Here is a 23,871-nt window from a genome sequence, read left to right as displayed (position 1 = left end):
ATAAAAGTTTCCCCATATTTTTGGTTTAAAATATACTTCATTAACTGTTTTATTTTCTAAAAATGTTTTGCTCGTCTTTAAGGAACCAATCATTTTGGATGTGAGTATAAGTCAACTTTTGAACAGGAGTTGTCGCTGTTTGTTTTAACATTTCTGAAACAAGGGAAACCTTACTCAGCCAATTCATTCGTTTTTATTTGTAATCAGATGATCTGTTATTGCTGGTCCTTTTGTTATTCATAGGGATGGGCAAACGTACTAAATAACAATTTATCAATATTAATAATCAAAAAGCTTTTGCCAAGAAATTGGAATATACATATTTGCAAGTAGCCCTCTTAACAACAATCTTAGTAACAATAAAAGTGTTTGCTAAATTATGATAATGTCCTTGTCAAAACTCACACGAAAGGACACAGGTTGAGTGTAGGTTTTATCATTGTTTACTCTTGTTCTGGTTTGACAGAGCTTGTTAAGTGAGGAATCCAGTTTTCTGGAATATTCCTTAGGTCTATGCACTGTGTTGTTTTAAAATGGTTATTTACTGTTAATAATAATTGTAATCAACTGTCCAATTTGTATGTGCCAATTCCAAAGCTTATGAATCTATTATTCCACAGTATAATCGTTAGTAATCAACCCTTTCTAATCCAATGTGACATATCATCCAGTGTTATATATTGTCAAACTAAACAAACCTTTCTATTAATATACATTTTTATCAAGATGATGGTTTATTATTAATAATCGTTTTGACATGTACATTGCTCTGGCACCTATTCAAATGTATTTAAATATATAATTGTACATTATAGAGTATATCATTTTTCAAATAAAGATTATGTCATGCAAACAATGCCAGTAGTTTCTGTTTTAAGGATAGTAAATAGATGGACAATTAATCTTTCTGTGAAATAATCAAGCTGAAACAAATCAAAATTAGAATCACATCTATACTTTACTTCGTTGTTTGAATAGAAATGGAAGTGAGCCCAACCCAACATAAATACTTGTCATGCTAAAATTCCAAATGAATAACCAAACTTCACAACAAAGTAGAATGAGAAAAGTATCAGTTGACAACTGATTTGTCTTCGCATGGTCAGTTAACCCATGTAAACATACAGGTAACCGGGGGACCACTGAACGAGTAGGCACAAAGTGACGACCATACACAAGAGCATTTGTCTGTAGCATTTTGCGCATCGACGTCGTCTTGCGCTTTGTGCCCATGTGTGTCATTCTCTCTTGTCAGGGGAATTATAGTGGGGCAACCTCCAGCTCTCTGTGCCTTTTGTTGGGGCCGGGGCCAGCCTGGTGGCTCTCTTTCTTCAGAGTAGTATGGCTGGGCTGAGGTAGGAAGCTTTGTCGGCTATCCATGGTTGTCATCCACGAGGGGCCAGCCTGATGGCTCTCATCTCCCAGAGACGGAGTGCTTTGCCTGGGTTGGTGGCTGGGGCTGACATGCTATTTCTCCATGATCATAATTGAGGACTTAACAGTGAACTTTATTATGTAGAGCTGGCCAACCATTTTCCTGGATAGATGCAGTCCTGGAGGTTCTCTCTCTAATCCTAATTAAGCCCACCTAATTTCAGTAATAACCTGGAAGAAAATGCTAACTCAGGTAAGTCACAACTAGGTTGGAGAGATTGCCTACAGGATGGTAGATCTCGTGGAACATGGTTGAACAACGAAGGTACATTTAAAAAATGAAGTAGTAATGAAGCATTAAGTGCTTTCAAATAATTTGTGTACATGAGAGTGTGTGTGTATGTTTGGGAGTGTGTGCCGTAACCCTGGGAAGCTGCACGGACACTAGCTTGACCTTGCTCTTGCATGCAAAAAAAGAGCTGCATACAATTATAGGTTTAGCAGTGGCTCAGGAGTCCAACATTTGAATCAGTGTCTCATTGAGGACCTTGATAACTTTTCCAATCTGGACTAAAACTCACTTCCTGATAAGTACAGTATGTTATACATTGGATCTTTAAAATGTGCAAGCTGTAAACTGCCATGTGGTCTCCCTGTCAAATGGGCTTATTGTGAAGTGAACTCCTTTGCACACACTTACCAATTGACATAGTACATAAGTCCTGGAAAGGACTGCATCTAATTATTTATGGTGAAGTTTATTTGAACTTTCAGGTGAGCTCTACATTTAGTTATTCATTCATGGACCTACCAACAAGAAGAGAATCTTTAAGATCCCGGATACAGGCGGCCGAAATGAGCTTTCTCCGCAGGGTGGCCGGGCGATCCCTTAGAGATAGGGTGAGAAGCTCGGTCACCCGGGAGGAGCTCAGAGTAGAGCCGCTGCTCCTCCACATCGAGAGGGGTCAGCTGAGGTGGCTTGGGCATCTTTTTCGGATGCCTCCGGAACGCCTTCCTGGGAAGGTGTTCCGGTCCCGTCCCACCGGGAGGAGACCCCGGGGAAGACCTAGGACACGCTGGAGGGACTATGTCTCCCGGCTGGCCTGGGAACGCCTCGGTGTCCCCCCGGAAGAGCTAGAGGAAGTGTCTGGGGAGAGGGAAGTCTGGGCATCCCTGCTTAGACTGCTGCCCCCGCGACCCGGCCCCGGATAAGCGGAAGAAGATGGATGGATGGATGGCCCATCCCCATGTGCCCTTCCCCTGTACCTCATAGTTTAGTATTTTTATTCAGGTGTATTACATTTTAAAGTTCACTAGATGGCCTCCGTGAGTCCTACATACAGGGGAGTCAATACTGTTATTTTAGTGGAGCCCCTCGTCAGATAAAGGTAAGTGAACATTGTCATTTATAAGTACGATATGGCAAGGGTTTAGTATGGTTAGGTATGGGACAAGGAATGGGGGGCAGGTTTAGGTTAGGTATGGGACAAGGAATGGGGGGTCAGGTTTAGGTTAGGTATGGGACAAGGATTAGGGGTCAGGTTTAGGTTAGGTATGGGACAAGGATTAGGGGTCAGGTTTAGGTTAGGTATGGGACAAGGATTAGGGGTCAGGTTTAGGTTAGGTATGGGACAAGGAATGGGGGGTCAGGTTTAGGTTAGGTATGGGACAAGGAATGGGGGTTCAGGTTTAGGTTAGGTATGGGACAAGGAATGGGGGGTCAGGTTTAGGTTAGGTATGGGACAAGGAATGGGGGGTCAGGTTTAGGTTAGGTATGGGACAAGGAATGGGGGGTCAGGTTTAGGTTAGGTATGGGACAAGGAATGGGGGGTCAGGTTTAGGTTAGGTATGGGACAAGGAATGGGGGGTCAGGTTTAGGTTAGGTATGGGACAAGGAATGGGGGGTCAGGTTTAGGTTAGGTATGGGACAAGGAAGGGGGGTCAGGTTTAGGTTAGGTATGGGACAAGGATTAGGGGTCAGGTTTAGGTTAGGTATGGGAAAAATGTTAAGGTAAGGGTGTTTAGGGTTAAGGTTGAGGTTAAAAGAAGACTGTAGAAGACTGTAAAGAGATAAATACTCTGACGTAACACAATTACACAGACAGATTGTAGATTCTTAAAAGAACTCAAGCTTTTTTATGGATTTGAAACTCTGGAGCAGTTAACAACACTCTTAGCAGAGTCAGGTCAAGAGTTCTTTGTCCAAGGTTAAGATCATGCCATATACACTCAGCACAGCCCAAAAACAAGTCACTGGCTCTGTTGCGCACTAGTGCAATTGCGCTGTACTCTGCTGACAATACTCAACCCTCATTCAGGATGGTTGTGGTTGGTGGGGGTCCCTTTGGTTGATTCTTGGCAACGTGGGTGGATTGATTTCCTGCCTGTTTGGCCCTGTCCAGTGCCTCCCCCAGATAGGTCAACAGTGTCACTGGACCCCCCTGTCTCAGCCCCAAGGTCTTATGCTGCTATATTATTGTGCTGGGGGAGTAGGGTCAGTTCTCCTTCTCCACCATAAATCCTTGTAGATTCAAGGAATGCATTTTCTAAATGTTACCTATCTCCTGCCCTGTTTTAAACTTAGATCTATAAATAGATCAGTATTTTGTTATTTGTCATGTTCTGTGTTTTCTGTGTTGAAGTGTATGCTTGTTATGTTTTGATAACAAAAGACCATCTGTTTATCTGTACACAGGAACTCGGGTTCATTCAAAGTGGAACAGTAAGTAACCAATGGGCTTACAGTTATTCTGTCCTCTATGTCTATAAAGCTGAGGTACGACCGAAGGTTCTTGGAGACTGAGTTTGAGTGTAAGACATCTGTAACATTATGAACAAGACTATCAAATGCTGCAATAAATAACTGAATTACTCTCCCTTGACGACCGAGTACGTGATCATTATTTCAACCACTATACGAAATGGCTGATTTCTAACACTAGGAAGGGTAGCTGCTGCATCGATAGGAGCTGATGGGGATGCAAATGAACTGGTCTTCTTATGCAAATGTCTTCAAATGTTTTTCCTGATTCCCACATGATCAGATCGGGCATTTCAAGAGCTGAAGCAGGCTCAGCTACATCGTTTAATGCTGTCATTCATTAGACATACTGTGACAACTGCGCCCTCTGCTGCTTCACCTCCCCCTGCAGCAGGCAGGCTCCAGCGTTCGACGTCACCGGCCTTCTGACACCATCGCCCATCTCATTATGCATTTCACCTGTATCTTGTTTAGCGCACCTGGTTCTCATCCTCATCATTCCCCCCAGTATATATGTTCCCTCTGCTCCCCCTGTCTTTGTGTGTTATTGACTCTCTTTGTAAAAGAGTATTGTTACGCTTCGCCGCTGTCTTGCATTAAAAGAACACAGCAAATACGCATCACCTCGTTCTCCTGCTTCTCCTTCACTCGAAGCCTTACACATACAATGACTTAAACTTTTTTATTACGAAGACTACATGAGGACTTTAATAACACACATTTGTTTTTCTTCCTTTATTGGGGTGAGAATCATTGTCTCCTATTTTTCCTATCCACTAACCTTAACCTAACCGTATTCCTGACCTATTAAAGTACTTGTTTGCCACGTGATTTTAGATGGTTCCACGTTGTGAAAAAATACAAATAAATACATTACATTCTCCTTTAAGTCATTAGTAGTGAAAATGCTGAACTGAGCTAATATGTAGGTAAAGGCACAAATTCACATTCGGTGTGTGTGTGTGTGTGTGTGAGGTAGGAACCTGTGTATGTGTGTTACTGTGTGTGTGAGGTAGGCACCTGTGTGTGTGTGTGTGTGTGTGTGTGTATGCGTGTATGCATATAAGGAGCCATCTGGACAATTGACATGCATGGAAACAAGTTTGTCTAACAAATACGTTTGTTTTCCCTAAATTAAGGAACATGTTCTTTCTAACACACTTCAACTGTACACAAGATTAACCTGACTGTTCATATCTCTTCCAGCGGGCCTTTAGTGTTGTGGAACCGATTAGTTGTGCATTCATAATGACATAGTGAATTAATTGAAGTGTTTGTTGTTAGATTGTCCTCTTCCAAGCGTGTTACAAAATCCTTGGGTCATTTAGAAAATGTCAGTGTGGTGAACATTTTCAATTGAAAACTATGATGTTTTGACAGGGATGCATTTACTTTTCTATTGTTTTTCTATTAGTTTCTATATTGGTACCATTTAGTAAGCTTAGAAACGTATGTAATTCAATGTGAAACATTAGGAGTAAGGGGAATGGACTGTGAGTTGAGAATGTATGATTGTTCCTCATGAGGTCATCAGTGTATGGTTTTAGAAGAGTGGACCAGTGAAGGAACACACAAAACTAGCCTTTTGTACCCAAATACTTTGATTACCCCAAGTGTGCCCATAGGCGGGGTGCTGCATTTTCGATTGGCCCATGCGTATGTAAAACTTAAAAAGATCTCGATAGAAATTCAGACGTTTAATGCAGTCAGTATCCTAACTGGCATACTGTTCCCTCAATAGGTCTTTGTCAAAAGTAGTGGATAGTAAATTTGGGCGTCAGGCAACACGCTTTGAGGCCTCTGCATGTGTGACCAGGTTGGGCTAATCTATTTTTCCTATCGACAACGCCACCAAGAATTAACAAGAGCTCTAGGAACTCAACCAAAAGTTACAATAACTTCTCATCAGACTACAAACTATGCTCAGGTTCGTTTGGAGGGAGGAGCAGTATATAAAGTATTCCAAAGGCGAAGCTATACTTTAATCAATATTTTATTTCACCACAACTTCAATAGGTATTTACATTAACAATAAATTACATTACAATACTTAAAACATCGAGCAATAAAATATATATATGAAAAACCATATCTATGCAAATGTCCCAGTCCCTGAGATGCAGCGTACACCGGCGACCAGCCGAGCAATCCGCTTCTTTCCACCGGAGTTCGGCCTTCGTCTAACTGGCAGGAAAGGGCTAAACCGGAAAACAGAGGAAGACAATGTGCCAGTCTGGTGTTCTTTTAACTAGGCTCAAAACGGTCACTCCAGAGGAGTATACCACGTCTGTCATCCACGACCAGGACCCTACATACAGGACAACCGCTCTCCGTATACCCAAACAACAAAGCGCAACAATCTCTCCACGTTAGCGTACTCACACTCTGTCCGGGTCACAGGCAGTAGTAGCCCATTCCCCGGGGTGCGCACGTCGAGCCTTATGGGTATACGGGATCCTGCGTGGATCCTCTTGCTCGTAGATCTTGTGTCTCGCGTAGTAATTTCTTCCACCGCTTCAAGCTGTCTCCGGTAGTCTTCTGCTCCTCTCCTTCTCGGTGTCCGGTCTTTATTTCCTGTTCTTATTCTACAGTCCAATCAATAGCCTCATTGTACAGGTCGAAGTTCACGGGTTGTTAGCCAATTAACGAATAGAAAAATAACACAAAAGCACTACAACCAAAACACCAATCACAACACTAAACCACACACAATATCCAAATCAAAATCACAGTAGATCAAGTCACAAACATAATCAAAATACATGCACAATTAATATCCAACCCGTGACACATGCAGCTGAGTTGGAAGCACCAGTAGGCCTGTTCAAAATACATGCACAATTAATATCCAACCCGTGACATCCTCCCTGACCTTTTCGTTGGCAGTCCCTGACAACAGTTTTACTCGCGGTATCGACCTGGTGGAAGTCCAAAGTTTATTCGTCTCGAACGCCTGGGTTCCTCTTCATTTAAAGCTGGTCCTGGAACCAATTGCCCCTCGGGTACCGGCACAACACCATAAAAGGGGGGCTCCATTGACAACTCCCCTATGGTATTCGGTATTAGTGCAGTACCAAACAATGGTGTTTTAGCACTAGTTTCTAACACAACTTCAGGTGTAACGTCCTGTTCCACACCGTAGTCCAAAGGGGCAATACAAAGTTTTAGGGCATTCCTATGTTGAGTACCTTCTTTCCCTCCCCTCTCTGGTCTCACTCTGTAGACTAGACTCCTACCAAACCTAAAACTACGTATGGCTCTGGGCCCCACCAACTATGTAGCTTCCCATGACCCTGTCTGTTTCGATCTCGCACCCACACTCTCTCACCTGGAAGCAATGGCAAGGCCTTTGCCTTACAATCATAACGTAGCTTCTCCCTTGAGGACTCTGCACTCATCTTCCTAGCAGCAATTTCATAGGCCAGGGTCAATCTCTGATGATGATCTCCCACCCAACTTGCTATATCTTGTCTAGGTTGTGCAGCGGGTACCCCTAAGCTAACATCTATCGGGCGTCTGAGGTGACGGCCAAACATCAAGTAAGTGGGTGCAAAACCTGTGGCACTGTGAGTTATACTGTTATAGGCCTGCAGTAACTCCGGGATGTACTCTGGCCACCTACTTTGTTTCTGAGTCTCTAAAGTTCTCAGCATATTCAATAAGGTCTGGTTCATTTTCCCAACCCTACCATTTCCAGCAGGATGATAGGGGGTAGTTCTACTTTTAGATATGCCATACAGATCACAAAGCTGCTGCATTAACTGAGACTCAAAATTGGGTCCCCTATCAGAGAGGAAGCGTGCAGGGCAGCCAAATGTCTGAATAACATTAGACCAAATGGCTTTAACTGTTGTCTTGGCCGTCTGATCACGAGTGGGTACAGCCCATGCATAACGGGTGAACATGTCTATCATGACTAGAATGTTTTGATATGTATCATTTGGTCTACTCAATGAAAGAAAATCCAGGGCAATTATTTCTAAGGGGTATGATACAGGAATAGGATTTAGAGGAGCCCTAGGTTCTGTCCTATCCTTATGTAGGCTACAAGTTACACACCCAGAATGGAACCCCCGTACCTCCTCTTCCATACAAGGCCAGAAGAAATGTTGCCGTAGGTGTGTCAGGGTTCTCTCCACTCCGGCATGTGCAGTAGCCTCATGGTGCTTTTTCCACACCTCTTGGCACCTAGTTGCTGGGCAAAGAATCTGGAAGCGTAGCTCATGAGTATTAACATCAGTTACTCTGCGGCATAAGATTCCCGCTCGGAGTACTAATTTCTTTTTTTGCTGTAGTAACCGTTTAACCTTCAAGGGCATGGCCCTCCTTTCAGGTCCCCCCGGTAATTTTTTTGTCTCCACATACCTCCGGATAGTTTGTAAATCTGGGTCACCTAGTTGAGCCACCCTCCAATCCTGATTCACACTGGGACTCATATCCTCTTCCTGCAGGTCCATAGTAGCTATCGTGGTATTCACCCGTATTGGTGGTCTGCTAGCTGCATCCACTAGGGGTCGAGATGTCGTAAGGAACCTTGAGAGAGCATCGGCATTGACATTTTCCCTCCCGGGCCGGTACTTCACCTCAAAGTCGAAAGAGGCCAATTGTGCCACCCATCTTTGTTCTACCGCACCCAGTTTAGCAGTACGAATATGGGCAACTGGGTTATTGTCGGTAAAAACTGTAAACTTAGTACCAGTTAAATAATCCCGGAACTTCTCTGTTATTGCCCATTTCAAAGCCAAAAGTTCAAGTTTAAAAGAACTATAGTTGGCATCATTCTGTTCGGTGGGGTGTACACTACGGCTCGCATAAGCTATAACACGTTCACGGCCATCTTGTAGTTGGGCCAGTACCGCGCCTAGACCTCTGTTACTAGCATCAGTGTATACCGTAAATGGTAGAGAAAAATCTGCATAGGCTAACACCGGGGCCTGCGTAAGGCTGGTCTTTAACTGTTGAAATGCTTGTTGGCATTCCTCTGTCCAGTTAACCCCGACAGATCCTGTTTTTTTGTCTGCGGGTATGCCCGCTAATAAACTATTCAAGGGTCGTGCAATCTTAGCAAATCCAGAGATAAAACGACGGTAATAACCTGCTAAGCCCAAAAACGCTCTAACCTCCTTAACCGTGGATGGTGTAGCCCAATCAACAACTGCAGAAATCTTCTCTGGGTCAGGCCTAACCCCGTGCCTATCCACTACATGACCAAGAAACTTTACCTGGGATTGGAATAACTTACACTTATCTGGCCTTAACTTTAATCCATGCCTCCAAAGTTTCTCAAAAACCTGGTCCAAGTGATCTAAATGAGCTGAAAAATTGGGTGAATAAACAATAATATCATCAAGATAGACCAGTAAGGACTCCGCTATCTGACCAATGAGACAATGTTGCATTAAACGTTGGAATGTGGCGGGTGTGTTACATAGGCCAAATGGCATCCTCTGGAATTCATAAAGGCCTACCGGCGTGGTAAATGCTGTCTTTTCCCTGTCCTGTGGGTGCATCTGTACCTGCCAATATCCACTCGCCAAGTCCAGTGTGGTAAACCATTCAGCTTTAGTGAGAGATGTAAGAGTCTCCTCAATCCATTACAATGGGTGCAGCCCAGGGGCTAGTGCTCTCACAAATAATCCCTCCCTCAAGCATAGAGGACAATAATGTTGTTTTCATCTCCCTGTACATCATGGGTGGAAGGGGTCTAAATCTCTCCCTTATGGGGTTATTGTCTCCCGTTGGTATCCTGTGTTGCACAATATCAGTTTGACCAAAATCGTCATCATTTCGGGCAAAAACAGACTCCCACTTGGTAAGCAATTCAGCCAGAGCTTCCTGTTGTTGACTATTTAGGTCGGATCTCTTCGGAAAGTCACCAACCTTGAAATCAGAGTTCCTCACTTCAGGGGTAGGGCAAGCTTCCACCAATCCAACCTCGACCACACCATCACCGTCCATAGTCAGGCTTAAATCCCTGCCCCCATGAATGTCCACTTCCTCAACCTGAAAGAGCCTTCCCAGCTTTTGGTAGCGGCCCAGGGATAGACTAAATGGGTTAAGATTTCGAATTCGAACCGGGATTCTGCCATTTCTCACCACAGTCAGTGTCCTTGCCACCCCCATTGTTCCTGGCTCGGGCAGGGCCTCCAGCAGCCCACATTAATCCTGGTTGCACCGACGTGAAGGGGTCCTTCCCCATACAACCACTTCACTCCTGGCTGGGACATGTATTCCTCGCCTACTCGCAGGCCGTACATATCCAAGAAATCCATCCCCACTGGTGGCTACTGTCCTTTGGCAGGTGGCAAAAGCATTTTCCCAGCTCTTGGTCAAAGATGGGTTAGGACAAGTTACCCGGGTCGGTGTCTCTGGGCTCCGAAACAGAAGATTCCAACAGGTATTAATAACATTCATGCCAATAATGAGGGGATTAGAAGAGCACTCGTCTTTGACAATGACCACGCCACGTTCAGGTATCTTAAGTCCCTCAATTTTAAAATCCATTACAGCATAACCCACATAAGGGATCTCAAGGCCATTTGTAGCTCTAAGAGTCAGGACTGATGGACTTTTCCCCACCCCAACTAAATGGTCAGAAAAATGTTTACGTAGTAAACCCTCTTGCATCAGGGTTACCTGTGAACCTGTATCCAGCAACCCAGTTAAACAAACCCCATTTATCTCAATGTCTACTGTTGGGCACTCCCCAATGAAAGCTAATGTGGCCTCTACACCTTTGTTCTTATCTTCTAACCCAACTGCTTGGACCTCAGTAGTTGGGCTAGCTAGTTTAAACTAGGTGCCGATCCCCGCCTGCCCTTACAAAAACGTGCAATGTGTCCAGCTTGGTTACAATGACGGCATATGGGCTTACCCCTATCATCCCAGACATTTGGGGTGAATGACGCAACTCGTCTTCGTTCCATTGGGGGCTGATCAGCCATGGCCACCTCGTGTTGAGGTCCAGGGAGCCCAGTAGGGGAAGGTTCCATCATCATGGGTTTCATCTCATTCAATAATTCCCGAGTCATGTCCTTTAACTGACTTTTAACTTCCTCCATGATTTCCCTTTTCAGAGCCTGTTTCCAGTTATCATCTTGTGAATAAGAACTAACACGGTTAGGCCTTCCCACTGCAGAGCACGTCACCTCAGGCCACTTCCGTTCTCGCTGATCCTCATTCAGCAGCAGTGCTTCTCGTTGCACCTCATTGAAGGTTCCACCCGGTTTCTGTCGCACATATGTCTTTAGGGCCTGAAGGAGTGGGCCATCTTGGAGGCCCAAAAGGAATTGGTATCGCAGCTGGGTATCATCGGGGGCTCCAACTGGGTCTCGCTGTTGCAACCTACAATACAGTTCTTGTAAACGTAAAATGTAGTCTGGTATTAATTCCTCTGGCCCCTGCACACAACCAAAAAACTGGGATCTCAACACAGGGAGGGGGGTTCTGACCAGGTAATGTGTATCTAACACTGAAAAAATCTTAGCTGCAGTGTTACGATCCCCTACAAGAATTACATTAACCTGTCGTTTGGCAACACCAGCTAAGGCACCCATTAAAATACTGACTTTCCTTGGCTCAGATAATTCCTGTGCTTCTAAAAGGCCATCTAATTGCTCTTTCCATTCCAAATACTTAAGATCACCATCAAAACCTTTAAATTTAGGCACCCAAGGTGCACCAGGATAAATTGGCATCATCATATTTGCTACCAATGGAATACAATACACTGCTCCCAAGTCCGAAATATAGTTGATCCTGCCGACAACGCCAGATGTGACCAGGTTGGGCTAATCTATTTTTCCTATCGACAACGCCACCTAGAATTAACAAGAGCTCTAGGAACTCAACCAAAAGTTACAATAACTTCTCATCAGACTACAAACTATGCTCAGGTTCGTTTGGAGGGAGGAGCAGTATATAAAGTATTCCAAAGGCGAAGCTATACTTTAATCAATATTTTATTTCACCACAACTTCAATAGGTATTTACATTAACAATAAATTACATTACAATACTTAAAACATCGAGCAATAAAATATATATATGAAAAACCATATCTATGCAAATGTCCCAGTCCCTGAGATGCAGCGTACACCGGCGACCAGCCGAGCAATCCGCTTCTTTCCACCGGAGTTCGGCCTTCGTCTAACTGGCAGGAAAGGGCTAAACCGGAAAACAGAGGAAGACAATGTGCCAGTCTGGTGTTCTTTTAACTAGGCTCAAAACGGTCACTCCAGAGGAGTATACCACGTCTGTCATCCACGACCAGGACCCTACATACAGGACAACCGCTCTCCGTATACCCAAACAACAAAGCGCAACAATCTCTCCACGTTAGCGTACTCACACTCTGTCCGGGTCACAGGCAGTAGTAGCCCATTCCCCGGGGTGCGCACGTCGAGCCTTATGGGTATACGGGATCCTGCGTGGATCCTCTTGCTCGTAGATCTTGTGTCTCGCGTAGTAATTTCTTCCACCGCTTCAAGCTGTCTCCGGTAGTCTTCTGCTCCTCTCCTTCTCGGTGTCCGGTCTTTATTTCCTGTTCTTATTCTACAGTCCAATCAATAGCCTCATTGTACAGGTCGAAGTTCACGGGTTGTTAGCCAATTAACGAATAGAAAAATAACACAAAAGCACTACAACCGAAACACCAATCACAACACTAAACCACACACAATATCCAAATCAAAATCACAGTAGATCAAGTCACAAACATAATCAAAATACATGCACAATTAATATCCAACCCGTGACACATGCAGCTGAGTTGGAAGCACCAGTAGGCCTGTTCAAAATACATGCAAACTCTTGCTGTGGGTCGATGCAAACCAGTATGACCTGAAAGGAAATGACTAAATAATGCAAAACATAAATACTTAATGCTAATGAAGGATCTTTTCACTAGTACCCAATTGATTATCATTTACTGCACACTTCTTAAATGTACACATAATACACAGCCTGGCCAATTGGACAATGCAAGGAAGACAAAAACAACATATAATGTAGTATTTCCCGGTATACATGCTAAGTTTGGGTATTTTTTTTGAGAGTCGATATATATGCTCTCCCCACTCCTCGTATAACATCCTGCTTTGCTGTCATATATTGGTTTGGGTAGTGTGTGATGTACTGGGTCACCATGTGTTACTGAACCAGGGCCAACAATCTATCAATGGTTCCCAGTGTTCCATGACAGAACAGACTTATGTACCTATTTTTAAGGCTGGCTATACATTAAACTGCCACATTGGAGGCGTATTACGGTGCCCCCATGAGGCTGATTTGCATGGCATTGCATCAGAAGCAGTGGCCCTTGGGCTTGTACTACCATCTAAAGTTTAGAATCTTTGTGCCATTTTTTGCAAACAAAACCGAGAAAAGGCCTTTTTGGAAGTAAAATAATAATAGTATGACCAACACTAATAATTACAATACCAGTGAACCTCTGAAACTCTTATGAGGGTTCAAATTAATGTTGTAAGCCAATCCGTGAAAAATATATCAGAATTAGTCTGCCTGTGTAAATTCTGCCTGTGTAAAGTGACTGATACAATCACAGCTGTACACCAGTTAACAAAGGTCAACATTTGCTTGTCAGTGCTGTTGTTTTCAAAAGCTCTGTTGTTGAGCAAGACAACTGCTGTTTGATAGGCTATTATGGGTAGTCCCTATTTCCATGGTGATTTACAATGGCAGTGGATATTCAGTAACATGTCACTTGGAAAGTTACTTTGCATCCCAGTCCTCTCAAAGACGTCTACATAGAAGTGAAGCAACCAGAGGCCGAGACGACACTAGAGACAGACACACCAGGAGGGATACCTGGTGTGTCTCCCGCATTGGCTGTACCTGGTGTGTTCAGAGAAGCTGAGAGACCAGACCAGATCAACTTAACAGGTTAATATAATTTAATTAAATTTGATTCCTGCATCCAGTCAAACATTTTTGAAATGTATACAGTGGCTTTGGAAAGGATTCAGACCCTTTCACTTTCTTTGCATTTTATTGTGTTATAGACTTCATACACAGTTCATGAAATATTTATGAACGAAACACCATAATGACAAAGCAAACTTTTTTTTTTCATGTGTGCCTATTTGTTTAAAAATAAAGAACTGAAATATCTAATGTGTGTACAGTGATGGAAAACATTATTTGAACCCCTGCTGATTTTGTTCGTTTGCTCACTGACAAAGAAATGATCAGTCTATAATTGGGCTACAAAAGAACTGTCAATCTTGAACAAAAACGAACAAAATCAGCAGGGGATCAAAGACTGTTTTCCCTCACTATAAGTACTCAGATCCTTTGCTCAGTATTTTGTAGGAGGTCCTCTGGCACCGAAAAGAGCTTCAAATCTTTTTGGGTATGTCTCTACCAGCCATTCTTCATTGCAGATATTCTCAAGTTCAGACAGATTGGATGGGGAGAGTCAGTGACCCGTAATCTTAACACATGCATCTGTCATTGAGAAGCATCCACATAGCTTTAGGCTCCACCACCATGCTTTTACTGTAGGGATGGCATTAGCCAGATGGTGAGCAGTACTTTGTTTTCACCAGAAGTAGAGCTCGGATCTCTGAACTGTTTTCTTCATGCTCTCAGAATCTTTACGGCTGCATGTCACATGCCTTTTATTCTGAAGTGTTCGGTACAGGCCTGATTGATTGAGATAGTTGTCCTTCTGGCAGGATCTCCAATCTCTGGAAACCAACTCTGGATCACTGACAAATCAGCACAAATATTTTAGCTTAATGAAGTCTAAAATACAACTAAATGTAGAGATATTGAAAAGGTGAGTACTTTCTGAAGGCACTGTAAATGTTGACTCATTTTCTGTGATGAGAGAGACAGGGATTGAAATGGTTGCTCTTGACATCTAATGGAGGGGTTAAAGTTCCATAAGATGTATTTAAAAGATTATTAGAAAATATTCTTATAAGTCAGCAAATACAATTTCATACTTAATCATTCTGGTCCCCTTGGGAAAGGAACCAAGCATCCTGAGACAAAGAGGAAACGCCAGGGATATTAGAAGAAGACCAGATACTGCATAATACATGTATGTAAATGTGCATGTTTGCATGTACTGTAGGATTATTCATCACCTTGGCTAATAATAAAACACAAGAAGGATAATAACATAAAATCCAACGTAATTCCGGTATAATCTGGAAAGTACATCTATGTCCTATGAGATTTCATTTCAATAATATTGACAGATTATAAACCAGATCCATGGAGAGGAGTCGGAGGGCTTTTCCAGTCTCCGGTAAGAACTTACTACAGTACCTATACAGGTTGGGGTCAATTCCACACAAATATATAGTGTGTACTTTCTTCTACTGAGAGTTTTTCCACATAAGTAATCATAAAATATATGCACTAACTGTATGGTACTCCGGATAAGAGTGTCTGCTAAATGACTAAGATTAATTTCAGTCCAGCGGCCTAAGCTGCTGCCTCATCTACTGCTGTGTTGTGGCTTCAAATCCCCTATCTGTCTTGTCTGGGAAAAAAAAAAATGCCTGGAAAAATATCGAATAGGAATTTCAGTACACTTTCTGACGACTGGAATTAAAACAGACTTGATCCCAACTCTGCCACCTAATAATGTCAGCATAGAATTTTAGACAATACAAAACATGTACAATGTCAAATAGTTTTTAATATAATCAAAATGTTATTAATATATTTTTCTTGCTTTACAGTGATTTTACTATTATTTCTGAGGGTCACCATGCAAATAGGTAAATGCATTTATGATAGAATCAACCAACATGTAGCGAAACCCCTGCACTAATTTATACATGTGTACTCTGTTATTCTGTCACTACAACAGATAATGTGGCGTTGAGGGGAGTGGCTACTCAGTCATCTCTGTGGAGTAACGATGTAGCTCAACTTGCCATTGATGGGAACAGAGACGCAAACTTGGCTGATAGATCCTGTAGCAGCACTTCAGAGGAGACCAACCCCTGGTGGAGGGTGGACCTTCTGGGTCGGTACAGTGTCACTGCTGTTACTGTCACCAACAGAGAAGACTGCTGTCCCACCAGGATTGATGGTGCTGAGATTCACATCGGTAACTCACTGGACAACAACGGCATTGACAACCCCAGGTCAGTAGTGAGTTTCTAACTAACTCCTGGCTCCTTAAGGGTTTTTCTAACATTTGTCATGTTTTTTCTTTGATGTTATGTGATTTGTCTTTTAATTCCCTGTCCACACATATGCTAACAGAAACAATATTATTTATTAATCAACGCTACTCCTAAATCATGGCTATGTTCTTACCTGATGTTTCATGTAGTTTCCTCTCCTTGGGTAAACTGTCTCAGTCCTGTGTGTCTATATATTTACATTGCCTATACAAACCATGTTATCATAGTTTGTCAGTTTCTGGGGAACCAGTTACAGAATTAAAGACACATGTTTATGTCAGTTTTTCAGTCCAAGCATAAATATTATTTGGTTAAAGTTTATAGCCGAAGCAAACCCCAAAACACACAGCATACACTCACAGTTCTGGTTTGCCTTCAGGCTTGTAATGTTGGATGACCTTCAAAACGAGTGCAAATAACTATTAAAACTAGAAATTTGGTTAGGGAAAAGCTCCGTAAATACATCCTATGAAGAACGTTTTCACATTGACACCAGGCCAATCGAAAATAACAGGCCATCGGCTGTCTACTTTTCTACAAATTGTGGTTTTTACAGTCATTTTCGTTTTTTCTCAGATGTGCTGTCATCTCCAACATCCCAGCAGGACAGACCTACACTTTCCAGTGTAATGAGATGGAGGGTCGCTACGTTGTTTTGGTCATCCCTGGACAGGCTCAATATCTTACCCTATGTGAAGTGGAAGTATATGGTACTGCTTCATTTTCAAACAACAATCAAACAAGGTCAGAGTTAAAAGACCTGACTGTGCTTCTATACACAGCTCCGGAAAAAATTAAGAGACCACAGCACCTTTTTTCTTTCCTTTCCAAAAAAGTCAAAAAAAGGAAGGTTTTGAGTTAAGAACAGAAGGGTTACAATTAAGAGACCACTGCAAATATAAGTTTATAGCCAAACACAAGCACCTTTTTTCTTTCCTTTCCAAAAAAGTCAAAAAAAAGGAAGGTTTTGAGTTAAGAACAGAAGGGTTACAATTAAGAAACCACTGCAAATATAAGTTTATAGCCAAACACAAACCCTGCTGATATAATCTGTGTCTTTTTCTCTCCCTGGACCTGTTAGGCTATCTTGTTATGACTCAGCAGGTGGTGAGATTGAAGCTGGCCCAAAAGGACCAGAACATGAACCTGACTGATGTGGATTTGCAGGTGGCCATCTTGCAGCAGGTGAGTCTCACCTTGTCTTCCATTCTGAGAAGTGAAAGCCACTCTGGCATAATGTAATTCATTAAGGTCAGGGGATAAAGTGGTCCAGGACCTTTGCCTATGACATTTATGAGAACATGCAAATCACGTACTCCATTCATCCGTGTGAGCTGCCAATTCTCCCTTTTTTTTGGGTTTCAACCCATGCCCCTTGAAAGGTCTGTGAACGTCCGTGGCCAGAGTCAGAGAGAAACACTAACACTAAGTTCCTCATCTTGATAGTTCTTTGCAATTGGAATATTTTGGGGCAGTTTAAGTATTAAACAAGCTCTACACTATCCTGTGTTTCAAATCTGCCTTTGCAATTTGATGTAGAATCACCCAAAAGAGGCATAAATAACTGTTTGTAAATTACGGGTTAATCTAGTGCTTGGGTTTCTGACTACAGCTCACAAACTAATACTATGAGTGACACGTGGCTTAAGAGAAAGCTTTTGGCCCAGACCCATGGGCTCTGCATAATATCTATTTATTATCTTCAGTGGCCGCTAGAACTATTTTGACTAGCCTAGGATCTGTACTATGGGTTGCATTCAAGAGCAGTATATTTCATTAATAACACTTATTTTGCCAATAATGTAGCAAAAGTTCACATTGCTGTGGTATAAATACAGCCAGATTAGCCTGTCATTTCCGCCCTTGGATAATTGCAGTCTGACCTTGTCACCTCCCAAATCCCAGATTTGAATCTACAGATTTGCCTGTCATCTATATCAAAAAAGAATATTCCCAACATACAGCATTCTGCCCTTGTTCATGTTTATGACTGCCTATTAGTGTTATAATATCTTACACTGTTTTCAGATGTTATGAATGCATACATTGGGCGAGATATATTAGCCCGTGCTTAATGCAGAGTTGGAAGACTTGTTAGTAAACAAAATGTGTTTTGTTTAAATCAGATAAAAACTCAGCTGACTGAGAATGGGATGCCTGATGATGTCACACTGAGATGGAAGGAACAGCCTGATGGAAATATTTTCCACAAAGAAGAAAAGGAGAAGGAGAACAAAGGAAAATGTCAAGTCTGATTGTAGAACTGTAAATAATATTATTGAAGAAACTATTTTAGAATGTTTTATGAAAAACATTTGACTAACCAAAAACAACATTATATTCAGAAGATATTTATTGATACATAATGCACAATTGCATTTGATTGTGCTTTTAGATTTATTGCTTTTGTCAAAAGATTTGTACTTCTTTGCTTCCTTGATCCATTGTACCTTATATCACTTTCTTGTTTGTCATTTTATACACTGCTGATTTTGCAGGTTTTCCTACTTACAAAGCATGTAGAGGTCTGTAATTTTTATCATAGGTACACTTCAACTTTGAGAGACAAAAGTATTTGATCACCTACCAACCAGTAAGAATTCCGGCTCTCACAGACCTGTTAGTTTTTCTTTAAGAAGCCCTCCTGTTCTCCACTCATTACCTGCATTAACTGCACCTGTTTGAACTCGTTACCTGTATAAAAGACACCTGTCCACACACTCAATCAAACAGACTCCAACCTTTATCCATCAGGGATAAAATGGTAGACCTGCACAAGGCTGGAATGGGCTACAGGACAATAGGCAAGCAGCTTGGTGAGAAGGCAACAACTGTTGGCGCAATTATTAGAAAATGGAAGAAGTTCAAGATGACGGTCATTCTCCCTCGGTCTGGGGCTCCATGCAAGATCTCACCTTGTGAGGCATCAATGATCATGAGGAAGGTTAGGGATCAGCCCAGAACTACACGGCAGGACCTAGTCCATGACCTGAAGAGAGCTGGGACCACAGTCTCAAAGAAAACCATTAGTAACACAATACAACATCATGGATTAAATTCCTGCAGCGCATGCAAGGTCCCCCCACTCAAGCCAGCGCATGTCCAGGCCAGTTGGAAGTTCATCTGGATGATCCAGAGGAGGAATCGGAGAAGGTCATGTTGTCTGATGAGACAAAAATAGAGCTTTTTGGTCTAAACTCCACTCGCTGTGTTTGGAGGAAGAAGAAGGATGAGTATAATCCCAAGAACACCATCCCAACCGTGAAACATGGAGGTGGAAACATCATTCTTTGGGGATGCTTTTCTGCAAAGGGGAAAGGACGACTGCACCGTATTGAGGGGAGGATGGACGGGGCCATGTATCGCGAGATCTTGGCCAACAACCTCCTTCCCTCAGTAAGAGCATTGAAGATGGGTCATGGCTGGGTCTTCCAGCATGACAACAACCCGAAACACACAGACAGGGCAACTAAGGAGTGACTCCTTAAGAAGCATCTCAAGGTCCTGGAGTGGCCTAGCCAGTCTCCAGACCTGAACCCAATAGAAATCTTTGGAGGGAGCTGAAAGTCCGTATTGCCCAGCGACAGCCCCGAAACCTGAAGGATCTGAAGAAGGTCTGTATGGAGGAGTGGGCCAAAATCCCTGCTGCAGTATGCGCAAACCTGGTCAAGAACTACAGGAAACGTATGATCTCTGTAATTGCAAACAAAGGTTTCTATACCAAATATTAAGTTCTGCTTTTCTGATCAAATATTTATGTCATGCAATAAAATGCTAATTAATTACCTAAAAATCATACAATGTGAATTTCTGGATTGTTGTTTTAGATTCCGTCACTCACAGTTGAAGAGTACCTATGATAAAAATTACAGACCTCTACATGCTTTGTAAGTGGGAAAACCTGCACAATTGGCAGTGTATCAAATACTTCTCCCCCACTGAAAGTGTAAACAGCAGTCTTAAAGCTCCTCTCCTGCCTGTCAGTTTTCAATAAATAAAATTAAAATGCAGGTTACTCAAAATATCAAGCTAACTGCTTGTTAAACAGACAATTATAAACACCTATAACATTTACAACAACCCAGCACACACCTCATTCCACAGATTTCACTTAGCTCATGTGTTACAGGTGCTATAGTGGATATAAAAAGTCTACACACCCCTGTTAAAATGCCAGATTTTTGTGATGTAATAGAATAGATTAATCATGTCAGAACTTTTTTCACTTTTAACATGACCTATAATGTGAACAATTCAATAAAAAACTTGCTCTGATGCATTATGAAAATGTCAGGAAAATCCTACTAGAACAGCTGAACTTTATTTGTGATTAATCAGAGTCACTTACGATGGCAGGTGTTTAATGACGTCTATTTAACATGATATAAAATGTGATTGGTTAATTCTAAACACAGCCACATCCCCAGTTATAAAAGGGTGTCCATTTTTTCCCCTCACAGATTTCAGTTTGTTTTTCAATTGAATTGTTCACGCTATAGGACACATTAAAGGTGGAAAAAGTTCTGTCTCGTTCTTTCACATCACAAGAACCTGGCATTTTAACAGGGGTGTGTAGACTTTTTAAATCCATTGCAAATACCTATCAACCTTTGAGCGCTATCACTGGAAGTTGTCACTGCAATGTTTATGGTTGGTGAAATTGAATTCCTGGTACTTACTGATGGGTGTGATTTGGTCTCTTTGCACCTTCTCAAGGGTGGCATAGGAGCGTTCTGCTTCACTGAGAGACAGGTGGCTCAGTCTGCTGTCATACCTGCACCGAACAACAGTGATGACTGTTTTTCACTTAAGGGCCAGTTTGGAAAAGGCTAGTTTAATCTCACCACCCCTATCGGTGGTTATTTCTCATCCAGCCCAGGGCACTGATCTGATGGGTCCACTGCATTTGCTTGCCGTGGCTCCAGTGGTCCCAAAAACGTCATGAATGGTGATGGGAAGCACATTTCCTCATGGAAATGCGTGCCCCTCTCTTTAGGAGGGCTTCCTGTTGAAGTTAGCTATATGGAAACGGGTTGGATCTGTGTCCTGGGATCTGAGGAGTCCTGGCAGTAGGCTTAACTATTATGCATCAAATGAAAACACACTACCTGCCATTCTATGTCATCACATGCACAATAGTCCATTCTATTGTCACAAACTGTCAGGCCTACATGCCATGAATATCATTACAGTAATATGGATTTTTTTGTAAGGTCCGCTAAATTGGTAATTGCCTGTCAGGTGAAACTTGAACTTCAATAATGAATAGGGAGGTTGTATGTGTATGTACTGTACTATACACCCGATCAGCCATAACATTATGACCACTGACAGGTGATATGAATTAAACTGATCACCCAACTGATCATGGGTGGGATATATTGGGCAGCAAGTGAACATTCTGTCCTCAAAGTTGATATGTTAGAAGCAGGAGAAATGGACAAGTGTAAGGATCTGAGCAACTTTGATAAAGACCAATATTTGATGGCTAGACAACTGGGTCAGAGCATCTCCAAAACTGCAGCCCTTGTGGGGTGTTCCGGGTCTGCAGTGGTTAGTACCTGTCAAAAGTGGTCCAAGGAAGGAAAAGTGGTGAACCAGCCACAGGGTCATGGGTGGCCAAGGCTCATCGATGCATGTAGGGGAGTGAAGGCTGGCCCATGTGGTCCGATCCAACAGATGAGCTACTGTAGCTCATACAGCTGAAAAGTTACTGCTGGTACTGATAGACAGGTGTCAGAACACACAGAGCATCACAGTTTGTTGTGTATGGGTCTAAACATTTTGACCATCTTTGTTTACACAATGCCAAAGGCACTTTCCATTTTGAGGCATTTGTTCCTGAGCCCATGCAGTGAACAATCGTGTCTGTTTTTTTAATGCAGTGAGGGCTTGAAGATCATGGCCATCCAATATTGGTTTTCGGTCTTGTCCCTTGCGTACAGAGATTTCTCTGGTTTCTCTGAATTATATTATGCATCATAATTGATCCCCAGATTCATCATAGATTTTTGTATATCAATTTAAAATACTTGATCCAGAGTAAGGCAGACTCCTAAGGACCAGAACATAGAACTCAGTCCCCCTCAACCGGAAATTGAAACCCCAAGGTTTTAATGATGGTGGTAAAAACTCATCCCCACTAGTCATCTGTTTCACTGTTTCAAATCAAACATCCCACTGGTCATCTGTCCTGTAGATGTCACTGACTGTACATGTCACTGACTTAAATTAAACCAGGCTGACCTTAGTGAGCCTTTCCTCTTAAAAAATAAGGTTAAATAAAAAATGAATGTTGATTTGTTAACATTTTTGATTACATGATTCTGCATTTCTAAATAGTTTTGATGTCTTCACTATTATTCTACAATGTGGATATTTGTAAAACTAAAGAAATACCCTTGAATGAGTGGATTTGTCTATACTTTTGACTGGTATTGTATATTCATGAATTAAAGATCTTTGCCTTTCATATCTGAGTCCAGCGATAGCACTTGTATTAAAAAAAGCTAATTATGAAGACATTATCTCCTGGACAAATCCTCCCTCTGCTGATAATGGAAGGCATTACATGAAGAACACTAGATGGCCCAACAAAATCACCACCAGGAAGTTAAATCATTTATACATTCTTGAAAATGGCCTAGTGCTTTACTGTTATTTTGAAACAGGTTAAAATGACATCATGCCATATATTTGTATCAGTTAGTTCATCTGTGGCTTTTACTGATTTCATGAAAACGGACCACAACTTCAGCAGCTTTGCTCAATGTCTCACTGTTACTTTTTTTAAATACGATTTTTTTCAAAAAAGAACTGATCAGTCAGAATCTAAGAGGATAAAAGATATTAATAGAGGAAAGAGATATTTAAGGTATGAAGATGTTGTTGCAGTTGATTGGATTTTCAGGTTATCTTCTGGATGTATTGTACATTCAATCTGTCCAACATCATGTTCTTCATTAACCTCTTCTCTCCCTGTGTGATGCAGAGTTGTGTGTTAATAGTAGTGGGTAGGTTACTTTTTAATGACATCACTGACGGTTACAAGTTTCCTGTCCAAAATTGTAATCAGTAACATATCTTTTGGATAACTCAAGTAATGTAATCTGATTACTGTCAATTACTTTTAGATTAATTTCATATTAACAGACATTAAAAGACTAACAAATATACAACCAATTGATCAACAGCAATTGCCAGATCAATCAATGTCACAGTTTACATACCTGACAATTAATGGATTTTTGATTTACCTGGATTGTGTACAGTGCCTGTGGAAAGTATTCAGTTTCTCCATACTATGTTGTGTTGTCTATATGGTTTTTATTTGATAGAATTTTACAAAGTCAATCTACACACAATACTGCATAATGACAGTGAAAACATGTTTTTAGACATTTTAACCGATTGACATGAAAAACAATATATGTATATCTTGTGTACATACGTATTCAGACCCTTTGCCTTGACACTGTAGGGATATTTTCATAAAATTTTATTTCACATTAACCTGATGAAGAGTAGACAGAACGTCTCATGTGATCACTTGCACATTAAGTGAGT

At 41.9% G+C, this 23,871-nt stretch overlaps 1 protein-coding gene and 1 long non-coding RNA gene across 2 annotated transcripts; one reads left to right on the top strand and one right to left on the bottom strand.

The window, feature by feature from the left end:
* Positions 1 to 6,110: 6,110 nt before the first annotated feature.
* On the bottom strand, positions 6,111 to 6,960 carry LOC117594002. Its single transcript, XR_004575446.1, has 2 exons — positions 6,518 to 6,960; positions 6,111 to 6,333 (listed from the first exon to the last, which is right to left on the bottom strand). It is a non-coding gene; the product is annotated as an uncharacterized LOC117594002 (long non-coding RNA).
* An 8,921-nt stretch (positions 6,961 to 15,881) lies between these two features.
* LOC105027210 (fucolectin-like) lies at positions 15,882 to 21,138 on the top strand. The gene is made up of 5 exons (XM_029117433.1): positions 15,882 to 15,891; positions 15,984 to 16,263; positions 16,882 to 17,015; positions 17,387 to 17,490; positions 21,022 to 21,138. Exons 1-5 carry the CDS (start codon positions 15,882 to 15,884, stop codon positions 21,136 to 21,138), a joined length of 645 nt encoding a protein of 214 aa, XP_028973266.1.
* The last annotated feature ends 2,733 nt before the right edge of the window (positions 21,139 to 23,871 follow it).

This window comes from Esox lucius, chromosome 24 (genome assembly GCF_011004845.1).
Source record: "Esox lucius isolate fEsoLuc1 chromosome 24, fEsoLuc1.pri, whole genome shotgun sequence".
Classification (NCBI taxonomy): Eukaryota; Metazoa; Chordata; class Actinopteri; order Esociformes; family Esocidae; genus Esox; species Esox lucius.
The sequence above is the reverse complement of the archived record's forward strand: the minus strand, read 5'-3'. Positions and strand labels throughout refer to the sequence as shown.